This window comes from Vulpes lagopus, chromosome 8, assembly GCF_018345385.1.
Source record: "Vulpes lagopus strain Blue_001 chromosome 8, ASM1834538v1, whole genome shotgun sequence".
NCBI lineage: Eukaryota > Metazoa > Chordata > Mammalia > Carnivora > Canidae > Vulpes > Vulpes lagopus.
Window position 1 is genome coordinate 126367561 of NC_054831.1, and position 16122 is coordinate 126383682.

Consider the following 16122-nt stretch of genomic DNA (forward strand, 5'->3'; position numbering starts at 1 on the left):
AGTACCCCATTTTGCAGAGGGGAAAACTGAGACTCAAAGAGTAGAAGTGACATGCTCAAGCTCCTCCAGCTGGTACGGAGGAGAGCTGGGATTCCCATCTGGGGCTTGACCCTCAGCCAATGCCCTTTCTATCCCAATTGCTTCTTTTCTTAGTGTATATTGAATGGACTCCAAAAGAAAGAGAGGTAAATCTTGGTATCCAAAATATGCGTTAAATTTGACAAAACAAAAATGGTGTTTAACTCCAGGGGTTTGGGCTGCCCCTCAACACCAGTGTTCCAGACAGGGCAGTGTTAACCTGGAATATGCTCTTTCCGGGAAATAGGAAACAAAGGGAGAAATTTCCTCAAAGGTCACCTGTGTCTCAATTGCCCAATACACTGGTCCCTGCATTGTTGGGGACCACTGGGGATAGGTGCGTGACATCAGAATGATTTTTGTATATATTTTTAAAAAATCTACCATAGCGCTTTTATCAAACAGATAATTTGATATCACTATTCTACGATTCCAGAAAATACATGTGTACTGCCAAGGCGCATGTTGGAGTGACACACTGTCCTGCTCCCAACCCTCACTCCCCCACCCACCTTTCCTGTCTCTGAACCTCATGAACCTGACTCTCCCCACTCTAGCCCTCCCCAGCCCCCAGCTCATTCCTGAGGCCCACCTTACCCCTCGCTGTCCTTTCTGTCTGCACACAACTCACTCTGCTTACTCTACAAAGGAAGCAGAAAACCAGGGGTGGGCGATACCCCCTCGTCCCCAACTGCATCCACATTGCCCTCTTTTAGGTTGAAATCTCAGTAGAAGCAAAGAGCCTCAGACATGTGCTGTGCCTGAGTTGGTACCACCATTTTTGGCAAACTTAACAGCCTCTGGGCCCCTCCCAGCAGGGCAGGAATTTATCGTGAACAATTGAACAAAGCCGGGAACTCGAGGGAGAAGGCACAGGACATTCCAAAAGGATTTCTCTCAAGCTCCAAAAGACAACATGTGGGAACACTGCAGAAACCTCATAACCTAGCAAAGAAAAGCATGAAAGGGACGGAAAATCTGCCCAGTAGGAAGGGCCCTTCAGGCTGGAGGAAGGAATTAGGGGGCCGGGGTCAGGAGGCCAGGGTGGGAGGCTGGCCTTTGCCGCTCATGACCGTCCACCTTTCTGGCCTCGGATTCGTGGTCCTTAAAAACTGAGGGAGTTGCAGAAGTAAACACACAGATGCATGTGTACCCGTTCACAGCAGTGCTTTATTAATCACAACGACCTGGAAACAGCCCAAATATCCAACAATAGGATAGGGCTGATGAAGTATGGTGAGTTTAGGGGGCACTATACCAAATGACTATGAGAACTATGATGTACAAAGTCAGTGTGAGTGCTGTTCAAAGGAGCTGGCCCACAAATCGCCAACAGTTACCGTTTGCAATAAAAGACCATGTAGTAGTATGTAAATCTGCGCACTGCTTGCAATATGGAGCCAGTATGGCAAGAAGAAAATGGTCAGCTGAGCTAACCAGAGTGCTTACCAATACAGTTGATCTACACTCTGCGAACATTTCTTATCTCATCTCAGACTGGTAATAAATAGTTTGGGGACTGGCACCGAGCCGTAGAGACATTTGTAAGTAGCCCTGGCGTTGATTGACACATGGAACTGCATTTCTGAAGAATGTTAGGCAAGGGGAGCAAGACATGAAATGGTACACGTAACACTGAGCACATGGGGTAAAATGCATGTGTGTACGGGAACAAAGGAAGGGAAATGATCAGAGCACCAGCTACAGGCCTTGCACAGAAGTCTTCTATAGCTGAAGCAAGAGTGTGCGGGTAGGAATGTGAGGAGGGGTGTACGCAGGCCATAAGAATTCCAGCCTGGCTGGAGAGCAGGGGGGTGCGTGAGTGACAAATTCAAATTATAGAGACCATTTATGGTCAGCTCAGGAGCGAGGCTCTGCAGCAGTATCTGCAAAGTGTGTTATGAGAAACCCCAGTCTTGTGGGATGTTAAAAGATTTTTTCATAGAAACAAATGGGCTCCTTTCTCAAGTATCTTGAGGAATGCTGGATTAAGTAGAGTTGGGCAAGCCGATTTTGCTGGAGGCTTGCTCAGAAACTTTCCTGTGTTGGTATCCCTTGAGATGGCCAAAGGGTAGGAAAGAGCACAGCGTTCCCAAACTTCTTGAGCAGGGAACCCCTTTTTGAAGGAGCATCTCAGAGGGCAGGTGATCCATGAGGTACAGAGTGGGAACCCTGCCCTGGGGCCTGGGACCCCAGGTGGGGAGTTCAGCAAGAAAGTGATTGAGAATGACAAGGGTTGGTAGGGAGGATATCTGGAAGGGGCAGAGGGACTGAATCAAGGCTATTTTCAGAAATGTCACATTTCTGCATAGGCAGAGTTGAAAATAACCCAGGTGGAGGCAGAAATGGATGTGGTCAAGAAAGTTCTAGAGTCTGACAGATGTGGATGTGAAGCCTGGCTCTACCTCCTATTGACTGTGTGTGATCTAGGCAAGCTGCTTCACGCTCTGGGGCCTCAGTTTCTCTGTCTTGAGGAGGGCAGTCATAAAACATACTCACTTGCCAACTCCCCAGAACTGTGGTAGTAACCAAATGCGATTCAGCGTGAATCAGACAGCAAGGGGAGTTTATCTGCCTGGAGTACAAACCAGAAGGGGGAACATTTATATCTTATGCCATGCTTGAACCAACTTGTTCTTTCATTCAAGTGAAATCATCCAAGTGCCAGCTCCCTGCCAGGCACTGTGCCCTTCACAGGAGATGTAGTTGGGAACAATACAGAAACCAGACCATCATGCTCCCTGCCTTTATTATGCCTCATAATAATTTTTTAAAAGATTTTATTACTTTATTTGGGGATCCCTGGGTAGCGCAGCGGTTTAGCGCCTGCCTTTGACCCAGGGCGCAATCCTGGAGGCCCCGGGATCGAATCCCACGTCGGGCTCCCGGTGCATGGAGCCTGCTTCTCCCTCTGCCTATGTCTCTGCCTCTCTCTCTCTCTCTTTCTGTGTGACTATCATAAATTTAAAAATAATAATAAAAATAAAAAAATAAAAAAGAATTCTGTTTAAAAATTCTTTTATTAATTTATTTGAGAGAGAGAGAGAGAGAGAGAGAGAAGGAGCACAAGCTGGGAGAGGGAGAATTAGGCTCCCCAGATGTAAGGCTCCATCCCAGGACTCCCAGATCATGACCTGAACCGAAGCAGACGCTTAACCCACTGAGCCACCCAGGTGCCCCCTATGCTCAGAATATTAAATGATCTTCCAAATTATTGTCATTGTAAAAATGTAGCAAGAGCAACTTGGGGGAGGCAGGTTGTGGGGAAGTGCAGCAGGGAACATGACCTAGCCTGAGAAGGCAGGGAAGGTGGGAAGGCTCCTATGGTGGTATGATCTTGGACCTACAAGACAGTAGGACAAGGGGGGTGGGTATTGGGTGGGAAAAGCACTCAAGAAGAAGGAAAAGCATGTACAGAGACCAGGTTGGGGGAGGCATGTGGCTGGAGAAATGGGCAGGGCTCTATCTTGCCAGGCCTGTAGGGTCCTCCCCCTCTCCACAGGAACTTTAACTTACTGCCTGCTTAGACTGTGTCCTCCTCTTCTTCCCATCACCTCCAAGTTTCCTCTCCTCCATCTCCACTCCCTTTTAATACCAATTTTCTAGTTCTACATTCTCATCCAAGGACATATCCCTACCCTGCCAGCATCTGTTTGCCCACAGAGGCTTTGGAACCTTTGTACAAAATAGGTGTTTATTTCATAATTAAATGAATACAAGTCCACAGCTAGCCCACACAGTGCCTTTACTCAAATGAGCAAAAGGTCACCCCTCAGGGCAGACATAGCCCCAAAGCAGGGCCCACTTACTTGGCTGCATACTTTTGTTCAGTGAACAACCTACCCAACCATTCACTGCAGCTAGGAAAGAAGGAAGGAAGGAAGGAAGGAAGGAAGGAAGGAAGGAAGGAAGGAAGGAGGAAGGAAGGAAGGAAAGGAGGAAAATGAAACTAATGAGAAGCTCTGAGGCAGAGAAAAGATTTGGAGTGGAAGTGGAAGCCAGGAAAAGCTGAGTCCTGTCAATTTTGGAGTGGCAGACAGATGACCCACAAACTCTAGCTACGGGTTCCTGAAGGCACCCAACTGCTGTTTCGTACAAGCCAGATTGTTTGGCTGCTCTTACCTATCCAAACTCTTGCTGTCTCTCCTTATCTAAGGCACCTTGTGCAAGACTTGGATTGTTTCTCTCCAAGAGGATGACGAGCACCCTGAGCTATGAGTACGTACAGTTGCGATTACAGGCGCCTCCGGGACTCAGCAAAGCCCAAAAGCCCTGCCTCTGTTGCTCTTCGAAGCCATATGAGGAGATAGCCAGGCCCTAGACAAAGCAACTTGAGAACATTTACTAAAGATATCAAGGGCTGCAAAAGAAAACAGAGCTAGCCAAATCCCTTAGTGGGAAGGAAAGGATGCAGAATAAATAGGTGGGTAACCAATCCTCAGGGTGGGTGGAGTTACTTTGGAAGACTTTCTAGACAGGCCATATTTTCCTGCCCTCCGTGTCAGCCCAGCTTTACCATGTCTCTCCCCAACCCCTTTTAGTAAGCAAGACTTATAGCTTGGGTTTAGTCTTGACCAGACATCTACAAAGGCTTGCTTGTTCCCCGTTTCCCTTCGCTCATGAGCAAATCATCCAAGAAGCCAAAGCTCTGAGACTTAAAGGGCCCGAGGTGGGGAAAAGACACTGAGGCAGCTCACAAAATGTGATTTGTCATGGAGGCTGACCCTCCACAGACCGGCAAGGCCTTGGAAAAATCCTGCCACCAAGGCTGGCCACATGCCAGCTCTGACGTCACTGAAGTTTTGTAACCTTCTTCATCAGAGAGGGAGTTCTCAAGCACAAGGCTGTACTCACCCATCAGACTGGAGATCCTCGGGTGAAGGCTGCATCTAGCCTTCAGATTAGGAGCAACACATTGGGTGTAGAAGCTGCTCCTCCATCAGACTAGAGCCCCCTAACTGCAGAAGTGTGTCCCCTTCTTCAGATTAGGAGCTCACCCAGAAACAGCAGGAGAGATGGGACCCTTTATGTAGTGCTTACTTTGTGCCTGAAACTGTTCTTTAAAAAAATAAAAAAATTAAGGGCAGCCTGGGTGGCTCAGAGGTTTAGCGCCGCCTTCAGCCCAGGGCCTGATCCTGGAGACCTGGGATCGAGTCCCACGGTGGGCTCCCTGCATGGAGCCTGCTTCTCCCTCTGCCTGTGTCTCTGCCTCTCTCTGTGTGTGTGTCTCTCATGAATAAATAGAATCTTTAAAAAAAAATAATTCATTTTTGCCCTCAACAACACTGTGAGAGAGGTCTTAGTATTATTCTCCTTTTCCTGTTTTCTAGACGATGAGACTGAGACATCAAAAGGTGGAGTAATTTGCTCAAGATTACATGGCAAGGTGGTACAGGCAGGATTCCCCATCAGGCTGAGAACAACCCAAGGACAGAGACTATATCCTGCCCTTTGCCTCCACCAGATTAGGGGTCACTCAGAGCCAAGATCACACAACCCCTCTTCATCTACCTGTATCTCGCTGTTTGGAGCAGTAACAGCCCTTACTCAGTGTTGTGCCTGGCATCTGGGTCGACGCCAGGTAGTTGGCCAAGCCACTGCAGATGTAGTTTCTGCCCCTTACGGCTCTAAGCTGGTCCCCCAGAAATATACCCCAAGGGGCGAAGAACCCAATCTTTGGGGAATGGAACATCTACCTGGGGGTGGGGGTCAGGATGTTAACATTCTCTTAGTCTGTCCCCCACCCCCACCCCCCTGTGCCTGGATGGGAGGCCACAGAGTGCCTGGGAGCCTGCAGGCTCCTATCACAGGGAACATGCCTTCCGGAGCCCAGCCTGGTGCCGCCTAGGTCGCTGGGCATTTCCTTCTGTCCACAGCTCACCTCACTCCTGGCCTCAAACCCAGCCCTGAGTCCCTGGAACCTAGCAACTCTCATAGGAAACAATGGAAACTTCAGTTTTTATTCCCCTCCATCATTACTCAAAAGGTTTTCCTCTAAGCTACATGCACACACGCACACACACGCCAGTTTTCTCTCCACCCATCAGCAGCCTGGGTTGCCCTGGAAATTTTCAGGCAGAGCGGAGACCTGAGTGCAGGCAGAGAGGCCCAGTGGCAAGGCCGAGCGTGCTGTCTGTGGGTCTGTGTCAGTGGTGGATCAGCCGGGACTGGGATTTACCACCGGAGCATCTGTGTCTGGGCCTGGGTGTGCGAACGGTGTGTCTCTGGCACTCGGTCTCTGATGTATGTCAATCCAAGTTGATGTGTCAGTGGTTTATGGGGAAAATGGTGCGTGTGTGCGGGGCAATTCAGCTCACTCTCAAGTGCCCACTGTAAGGCGCTGTGGTTAGTGCGGGAGAAAAATGCAAAAAAGACAAGGCAACCCGTGCATGAGCCGATTATGCGGGCCTGTGTATAAGGCACAGGCGAATTTGTGTGCGAAAACACGTCCTGATGCTTCGGGTCTGGGGATTCACACTTGTGAGTCTGCGTAAAAAGAAGTTAATAGGAACCTGACGGTGGTGTGTGTGTGAAATCATGTCACCCTGCGGGTGACAGTTTTGAAGACAGAGCAAGCGAGCGCGGGAACGCGCGAGGTCTGTAGGTGTGCACCGGTGGGGGGCGAGGCCGAGGGTGAGAGGCCGTGGGGAGGCCAGCGCGGGGTGTAGCGGCCCGAGTGAGGGGTCCCGGGTGAGAGGGGGTGCAGCGGGCCCCGTCCCATCCCGCACTCCAGGCCGGGTTTGGCGGGGAGCCGGGCTGGGCCGCGGCCCGCGCCGAGGGGGCTGGGGGCCCAGACAAAGGCCCAGTTGGCAGCGCGGCCGCTCGGGCTCGGGCTCGCGGCGCCCGCGGTCCGGGGGCGGGGCCTGCCCGGGGGCGTGGCCTGTGCCGGGGGCGGGGCGTCCCGGGGGCGGGGCCAGGCGCCGGGGGCGGGGCGGGCGGCCGCGGGGGCGGGGCGGGGCGGGGGGCGGGCGGCGGGAGGGGCGGGGGCGGCGGGAGCGGGAGCAGGAGCGGGCCGCGCCGTCCCGAGGACTCCGCAGGCTGGCGAGCGGGCGGCTGCGGGCGGGCGCCGAGCGACGAGCGGAGCGGAGCGGGCCGGGCCATGGGACAGCGGGCGGCGGGCGCGCTGCTGCTGGCGCTGCTGCTGCACGGGCGGCTGCTCGCGGTGAGTGTGCGGGGCGGGGGGCGCCCGCCAACTTGGCCGGGACTCCGGCCCGGGACGGGGGCGCCCGCCGGGGGGGACCCCGGGCCGGCGCCCCCCTCCGCCGTGTGGCGGTCGCGAGAGGCGCCCGGGGAGCCCCGCGTGGGGGCGGGGGCGGGGCCGGCCCGCGGGAGAGCCCCCGGGTCGCCCGGCCACGTTGCGGAGCCTCCCGGTCGCGCTGGGCATGGCCCGGCCTGCCATTCCTGGGGACCAGGCGGAGAAACTTGGAGCAGGGCGGGAACTTGGCCGGGCCGGGCACCCTTTTCTGTGCCAACTTGGAAAGGGGGCACTCACTGGTGATGGGGAGCCTATCAGCCCTCGCTGGAACTTTACCAGGCCGCCCGGCCCCCTGGGGAGCTAGTAACCAGGCAGGCACGAGTTGAAAAGCCATTCCGGACCGAAGTGAGGTGTGTGTGGACCCCCCCCCCCCCCCCCCGGGCCCTGGAGCCCTACCCCCCGACTTGCATCCATCCCTGCTCCTCGCCCAGGAGCTGTGTGACCTCGGGCAAGCCCAAAGAGAACTCAGAATGCTTGGCCTCGAAGTGTCGAGCTGGAAGGTGCGTGGCAGGACTGCGTGGAAGGAGCCTGAGAGTGCCTGGTACCGGACCTGGGTCGGTCTCCTAGCTCTCCGCTTCCGGGGTCCTCAGGTGCAGGGGAGGCCTGCCCCGACAGCCAGGTTCCCTGCTCTGAGCTTGGACGGGCCGGTGCAAAGAATGCTTGACCAGGGTCGCTCCGAGGACCTGAGTGAACTCCAGAAGGGCGGGGCGGGGTCAGTGGGCAGGCAGCTGGTGGCAGCTGTGGGTGGGGGCACATCTGGGGAGCTGGGCCTGCCCTGGAGAACCACACAGCTACCCCCACCCTCTTTGAGGTGGTCCTAGGCCGTTCTTGTCCCTAACCCCTGCCCCCTACCCCCAGCCCCTTCTCAGAGCCAAGAGAGGGACTTTCTCTTAGCCAGTGTTTACCCAGTGACTGAATCCCTGTCCTGGCCTGGCCGGCTGTGTCTCACCTCTGCCCTCCTGAGTCACTCCTTAACCCCCACCCTGGGCCTGACCCCTCAGCTCACATGCCCCACCCACCTAGAACCTCTCCTCCCCAACTCCCCACCTCAGCCTCTCACCCCAGGGTATCCAACAGATGCCCATCCACTTGCTTCCCAGGCTTGATCCAAACTTGATCTTTACTTTTCCAGAAAGTAGGCACGAACCTAGCACATGGGATGTCTTCCTTTTCTGCAGCTCTCCCAGCTCTGCTCCCTGCTGAGGGCTCCTGGATGCTGGGTTCCACAGGGTTCCACAGGGTTCCACAGGGTTCCACAGGGCCGAGTGAGGAGGAGGGTGGAGCTATGTGCTGTGTGCTGGAGGAATTTACACAGAAATTCCAGATGGCAGCCAATCGTCTCACTCACTTGTTCATTCAACATATCTTCATTGAGCAGCCTTCCATGACAGTCAGTCAGTGGGAGTTCAGGGGTTCATTCATTCAGCAGCTGTTGCTAAGCACCTACTGTGTACCAGTGCATTTAGCACTGTGCTAGGGGTTGGGGTTTATGGGTGAGCAAGAACAGGCCCCGTCTTTGCTTTCCCAGAACTGAGATGGGTCAACAGGCAGTTCCGACCCTGCAGGATTATAGAGTCTCCTCAGCAACCACACCGAGGTCTTCACTGTCCTTCCCCACGCTGATGGCGGAGAGCTGGAAAGAGCTTGGACCCAAGAAGTTTGAATCCCAGCTCAGTCATTTTCTAGCCTGTGATCTGGGTCAATTTCTTCTTCCTCGGCCTCAGTTTCCACATCTGTAAAATGGGATAAGAAGTTCATTGTATATTTTACATGAAATCAGGTTCCTAGCCCAGGGCCCCAGCAAGCCCTGGGTTCCTCCTCACCCGCTGTCCTTTTATCTTTTCCACCCTTTGGTTCACATCCACAAGCCAATAGAGGAAGGTAAGGTGGTCCTTAGGGAGCTCGAGACCTCATTGGGGGCAGGAGACCGAGGAAGCAGTGGTCTGTGATTAAGTGTGGGAGTAATTTCAGAGGAGGTGGAGAGGCTTGCTCGGGGTGGGGGCCAGGCCTGGGTGACTCAGTGCCTGCCTTGGCCTGCTGATCCCTGTTCTTCCTGCTGGGGCCTTAGCCCTTCCTTTCTTGGGGCCAGCCCCACCAGGAGACAGGAATCTTGAGGGGGCTGCCATGATTACGGTGTTTTTCAGGACTGAGGAGGGAAGTCACTGAGATACCTGTTTCCTGCCTCTGCTGGGTTTCCTCACTAGGGAGGCTGTGGGCGGAGGGGAAATGGAGGAGCTAAAGGAGCCTCCCCTTCCCCCGGGGGGGTCGCGCTACCTCAGCCCTTCCCTGGACATAACTCACTGCCCTGCCCACCCCCCTGCCCCAGCCCCCGCCCCTCTTGCTCCAGACCTGCTGGGGGAGGGGGGGCTTGTGAGTATGCCTTGAGGATTTCTAGAGGGAGGGCTACAGGCCATAGAGGGAGGTGGAGGCTGGAAGGGGCAGAGAAGGACCCCCACCCCTCCATGCATGGGGCCCAGCTCCCTGTGTCTGGGGAGTAGTGGCCCCCACCTGGCTCGGCCCAGGCCTGTTCTTAGTCTGAGCGCAGGCATGTTGAGATCTGTGGATCTGAGGTGCAGCTGGGGAGAGGGGTGGAAGGAAGGTGGCAGAAGGTGACTGGGTTCAGGGCTTGGAGTGGTAGGGAGGGAAGTCTTGGGCTGCCAGGCCAGATGCTGACAAAAATCATATGGACAGTTCACATTTATTGGTGCCTACTGTTTGCCAGGCACAGTGTTTCTCAACAAATCCTCACATGTCAGATCCTCCCTGCATTCCCCCTGCTGCTCACCATCAGACTCAAGCCCCTGCCCTAATATAGCCTACGAGGCCCTTTGGGATCCAGCCTCCCCTGCTCCCTCTCAAACTTCTCTTCTTGCCAACTTTCCCCTTGCTTACTCACTCCAGCCACACTGGTCTTTGTTCTTCCAATATGCCAAACACACTCCCACCTCAGGGCCTTTGCATCTGCTGTTCCTTCTACCTAGAACGTTTGTCCCTTAAATATCTATGTGACCCTCTGCCTCCCTTCCTTTAAGTCCCTGACTACTCTGCCCAACATTCTTTGTCCCCTTACTGCTTTATTTTTTTTCTTGTCGCTATCTGATAAGTATTTGTTTATTTATTTACACCCCCCCCCCAATCAATTTAAGCTCCATGAGAACAGGACCTTGCGTATTTTTGTTTGCTGCTGCTTTATCTTTAGCATCTGGCAGGTAGTAGGTGCTCATTCAATATATCTGTTGAATGCACGAAGCCATAGCTCCTAGTATGGTTCTCATTCTCTAAGCAGAGGACATTGATGCACAGAAAGTTCCATAATTTGCCCAGTGGGTCACCTACATATATCCTCGGTGGTACCAAGAGCCAGGCTTTGAAACCAGACTTCTCTCCTCGCCACTCTGCCTAGCAGCCCACTTGCTTATAGCAGGCACTAATGTTGATAAAACTGTTGTCACTGATGTTGATAAAAGTAAGAACTCAGGTCTGAGGTCGTACAGAGGCTGCCTCAGACAAGGAATATCTGGGTCTGGCTTCAGAGACAGAGGCATTCAGGGTGGATATGTCTCGTCCACGAGGCCTCCTGGAGATGCCTGTCCTGGCAGGAGCCTAGAAAGATGGAACTCCAGGGTGGCCACTTGTGGGATTACCTGTTTATTTGCAGGTTTGTTAGTTAATTTCCTCATCAAATATTCCCTGAGATCCTATAGAAGGTTGAGTTAATCCCAGGGCTTTTAGGCCCAAGGGGGCCAGGCTGGGCCCTACACTGTGCGGGGAGTGAGGGGGGAAGAAAGGCTAGCCGCCGTGCATGGAGCCCTCACGGGGTTACCACGGTTGTTCCCTGGGGCCTCAGGGTTAGAGCGAGTCTTCAGAGGCTTCAAGGCTCCTTGGCCTCGTGGGGAGACTCTTGGAGGGGCTGCCCAAGATGTGGAAGGATACAGAGCCATGATTGAGAGGCCACTTGGAAGCTAGACATGTAGATCCTGGATCTTCAACCACTGGGATGTGTGGGAAGGGCTCTCAGCTCTGGCCCATGGCCCCCCTCCCCAGTCCATCCCAGCTGTGAGATGTCAGGCTGGAGAGCCAATGGGTGAACTTGACCCTGTCCCCCAGCAGCTTCCCAAGGATATGGCGAGCACAGTGCCCCCGCCTCCCAGGGCCCACCCTGGCCTTGTCCCCATCACCCTCCTTCCAGGAAGAGGGAGGTTGGGCTGAGGATCCCAGCCCTGCTGGAATGTTGCCCCAACCCAGGCCCTGGCCTCTTTGGCCCTGCTGCCCCTTCCTGCTCCCTGGTCCCAGCCGCCCCAGCGCCCAGGCTGGCTGACTGAAACCTAGAAGAATGTGTGGAACTCACTTTGCGGGGAGCCGCCAGCCTCACTGCTGGTGTTGGGTCCCTGTCAATAGTGGCCTTGAGAAGGGAGTGGCTTGTGGCTGCTGGGGGTGGCTGGGCTAGGGGCACCATCAAGAAAGCCTGAGAGCCCCGGGAACAAGGCTGCTTTTTGAGGCCTGGGAATGTGAGGCCTTCGAGCATCAGCCGCCCCCAGAACCCACCCTTCCCTCCTTTTCCCCATAGCCCCCTGTGCCAGAGTTGCAGGGACCTAAGAGCATCTCTGTGGCATCCCTGAGGTGTCCTGAGGTCCAGCTCCTGGCCACCTACCACAGCCCTTGCTCTGGCTTTGGGGTGGGGAGGGTACCTGGTCCACAAAAGCCTGCAGTGTGTGGGGAATGAATGAATGGACCAGTGATGTATGTGACTAAATGTCCCATAGGCTAAAGTCCCCCTACAGGTGTGTGATGGATGTAAAATTCACTCAGCAAGTATTTGTTGAGCATCTTCTAAGGACCTAACCTTGTTCCTGGCACTGAGATTACAGCAGGGAACAAAAAGTCAAATCCCCCCCCCCCCCCTTGTGTTACTTGCAATATAGCTAGTGCAGGAAGACAGATAAATATAATATGTCAGATGGCAAGAAGTACTCAGAGGAAAAGAGAAAGCAGGGAAGAGAGTAGAGAGAGTGATGAGGTAGGACGGGGCGGTCAGAAAAAGCCTCTGAGAAGATGATACTTGAGTAGAAGCATCTGAAGAAAGTGAGGGTGCGAGCCCTTCAGAGGCCTGGGGACAGGGCACTCCAGGTAGAGGGAACAGCAAGTGCAAAGGCCCAGAGGTGTTCAGCATATCTGCGGAAAACAAGAAGCCCACGTGTTTGGAGCAGTGGGAGTGAGGAGGAGCGTGGTCCGTGTGCCGAGCCTTGGCCATGAGAAGGCCTTTGGACTTGCTTCTGAGTGAGATGAGAGGCCACTCTAGTTGCTGTGCGGAGAAGAGGATGTGGAGGGTCAAGGGCACAAGCCAGAGAGCCAAGATCCAGGCCGGAGACAATGGGACCTCATACCAGGGCGATGGAAGTGGGAAGAAGCAGTTGATTGTTGAATATATTTTGAAGTTAGGCCCGATGGGATTTGCTGATGGATGAGGTTTGGGCTGGGACAGAAGAGGAGTCAGGGAAGTCTCCAATCTGTGGGATGAGCGTCCAGAAGAAGCCAAGGAGGGGGGTGGGGGGGACACTAAGATGGGAACCCTCCAGGAGGCGTTGGAGGGGAAGGCTTAGGGATGGGGGCGGCCCTGGCCTGACTCAGAGCGAGGGCAGTCGGCCCCCCTCCCACACCACACGCGCTCCCAGCCTGAGCTGGGGCCTCTACACTGGCCTAGGGAGCCGGTGCGAGGTCGGGGGGGGGGGGGTCTTCCCAATGCACATCTAAGGAGCCGCAGGCCTTGGTCCCTTCACACCCGACAGCCTGAGCTCATGCTTAGATATTTATGTGCTTATTTAGAATTTACTGCCTTCCCCCCAGTCTAGCGTGGACGCTCCATGAGGACCTGGCCTCAGATCTTGTTCACTGCAGTTTGCCTGGTGCTAGGCAACAGTAGGTGGACATTTATCAAGTGAATAAATTAGTGGCCTTGGGAGAAGCCAGCAGGCCAAGAAGGCCCGGGCTCCTTGCTGAGGATTGCAGAGGGGGTGGTTTGGCCGCCCAGGCTCAGGGGGAGCTGTCCTTCCAGCCGCTGCTCTCTGCCGAGACCTGGAGCGTGTGGCACACGCTGGCATGCCCACAGTGCTGTCTGGTTCCTCAGTGGACTCAGAGCCCCTTTCTCCGGGCACTGTGATCAAGGGCACTGGGCTCAGAGGGCCCTGCCCACAAGTCTTAGCTCGGCTCCAACTGGCTCTGTGACTTTGGGCAAGTTGCTTCATCTCTCTGGGCCTCAGGTCAGAAATAGGGAACATGATGCCTGTTTGCCCAATGGACGTGAGACCCTGCGGATGCACCTCGCTCAGGGTGTGAAACGTAATGGTGGCTGTTCTGTTCGTGTTGTTCCTGCTGAGGGCAAGGCCGGAGTGATATTTGATTAAGGGTTCCCAGCACCCGGCACGGTACACCTTCTCCTGATCAAAACTGCTGCCAACTATTTACCCAGGCCCCGCGCTCTGCTTGTGGAATCAATGACTGAGCCAATGGAAGCCGCTGCTTCTCTGCTCCCTCGCCGTCCGAGAGCCCTGGATGTAACTGCATCTGATCTGTCACTGCCCCCCTTCCCCCACTGAGGCCACAGCTGCAGGACAGAGTCCACCCTTCCACCCTGATTGCTCCTTCCTGGTGGGGGAGCAGGAGGGGAGCACACCCCAGGGTGTGGCCTGGGAAAGGCTGGAGCTTGTGGACGCGTTGTCCCCTTCCCAGATGTGTGCAGTTGGTGGGCTCTGAGCAACAAGTGGTGTGGCCAAGTAGCTCCCACGGGTGCAGAGAGGATGTTCGTGCATCTTAGCAGCACCGGCGAGGGGGCTTCCTGGGACCCCATCCCAGCCCCATCCTCCTTCAGGCCAGCACTGGAGGACAGAAGACCTTGCCTGGGGGGCCCCGAGGGAGCCCGTAGCGGGTCCCTTGCCAGGGTTGGTAGGGCTGCACAGCCGTCGCTCTGACCCCCATGGACCCTCAGAAAAGCAGCAGGGCTAAGCTAAGGGGAAGAGACACACGAGTATGTGGTGACCTGTCGCCTTGGCCTTGGGCTGCTGGGTAGAGACATGCCTCTTCCCCACCAGGGTGTGTCATGTCCAGGTGTTTCATTTTTTCACATCTGGCATCTTTCCCCATCTTTCCCCCCGGTCCCCGTCAGTGGGCTGGGGGAGGCAGCCTGGGGCTTGGCAGGGGGAGGACTTCAGAGGTGGCCTTGGGTGACCTCACAGATGGTCTCCTGGCATGGGGCTGGGAATTCCCAGCTGCCTCTGGCCCCTTCCCAGCCCACCTCCGGGTCCCTGACCCCATCTCTCCCTTCCCCGCCTCCCCATGCTCACCCCCAAGGAGCCAGCTCTGGCCTCCACCTCCTGCTGCTGCTGGCCTCTCCTCCTCACCCCAGCTGACTCATCCCCTCTACTTGTTTGGCGGTTCCAGTTTTCAAATAGTTGGGAACTGGGATCATGCCTCTTCTTGGCTGGATGGATTGAGATTCTGGCTTCATAAATCCTGGCCCCAGTGGCCTCTGTCACTCCACAGGCTCTTCTCTCTCTCCTCTGTTTGCCTTCCTGTGACACTTGGGCCAGAAGAACAGAGACCTCGGAGTTTCCTGAGGACAGACCAGTGTCTTCTCTGCCCTGGGACGTTCAGGGTCTCCTCCCCAATGACCTCAGTCACCTAGATCATTAGCCATTGCTCAGTGAGCATGCACGCCTTCTCTTGGTTGAGAACCACCACCCTATCTTCAGCCAAGCCCCACACGGGGCCCTCTTCCTGCTGGTATTATTGCATATAATCCTCCCAGAAATCTCAAGGTTGGCATTATTATCTCCATTTTGCAGAGGGGGAAACTGAGGCACAGCAGGGGCATGACTGGCCCAATTCATCTGTCTAGTAGGTGGCCCAGCTACATACTAGGGAGTGGGGCCCAGGTTGTCTGCCTCCAAAGCTGTCATCCCCCCCCCTCAGTGGATCCAGCCCATTGGGTATAAAGAGAGGGTAGTCGGGGAGGGCTGGCATAGGACAGGCCACGCGGAGGAGGCAGACTGGGCTGGCCTTGACAGAGGATACAGCAAACTGTATATCTGCCATGTGGGCTTATCTCACTCCTACTTGGGAGACTTGGGTGCCTTTTGCCCCTTGGCCTCCATCCCAACTTACTGATAACATTCCCTAGGGAGATGGATTTGGCTTTTCCTGGGATTGAGACCCTTGGGAACCTGGATCCTGCTCAGTCAGGTCCCAGGCTCCTACAGGTGGGGCCTACAGGTTTTGTCATTTGGAGTTCAGTGAACTTTTGCCAGACGGGGCCTGCTGGGAGCCAGCCGTGTACCCACCTCCATCCTGGGGACCTGGGTGAAATACAAGGCACAGAACCACACAGCCCAGCTGGGAGGCGTGATTTACGTATAAGGCCCAAACTGTGTCATTTGAGCATCCCTATACAGTGGAAGAGTCAGGAATTTTTTCATCCATTCATTTTCTCATTCATTCATTGCCTGAGGACCGACTGTGGGCTAGACATTGCACTGGGTGTTTTATCTGCATTGTCCACTCTCCCATGTAGTTGGGATTATCCCTTCTTTTCCCATGAGAAACAGCTCAGTGGAAAGCAGTGACTTGCCCAAGATCACACAGCCAAGTGCAGAGGAAGGTAGGAGCTGAGTCCGCATCTGTCAGGCCTCCTGGGAGAAATTAGAGGCAGGGTCCCTCCTCGCCAGAATCTCTGGGTCCTTCAGAGGCAGGAAGCATGAGCCATAAGCACCCAGTGCCACTCAGAGTGCAGGCAAGAG

General features: G+C 54.9%; 1 protein-coding gene across 2 annotated transcripts in view; it reads left to right on the forward strand.

Moving 5' to 3' along the window:
- Nucleotides 1–7050: 7050 nt before the first annotated feature.
- Nucleotides 7051–16122, forward strand: part of HSPG2 (heparan sulfate proteoglycan 2) — a 98362-nt gene continuing 89290 nt past the window's right edge. For both annotated transcript variants that reach the window (XM_041767581.1, XM_041767582.1), the window contains exon 1: nt 7051–7240. In XM_041767581.1, coding sequence (XP_041623515.1) covers nt 7178–7240 — 63 coding nt within the window. In that variant the 5' untranslated portion in view covers nt 7051–7177. The remainder of the gene's footprint in view (nt 7241–16122) is intronic.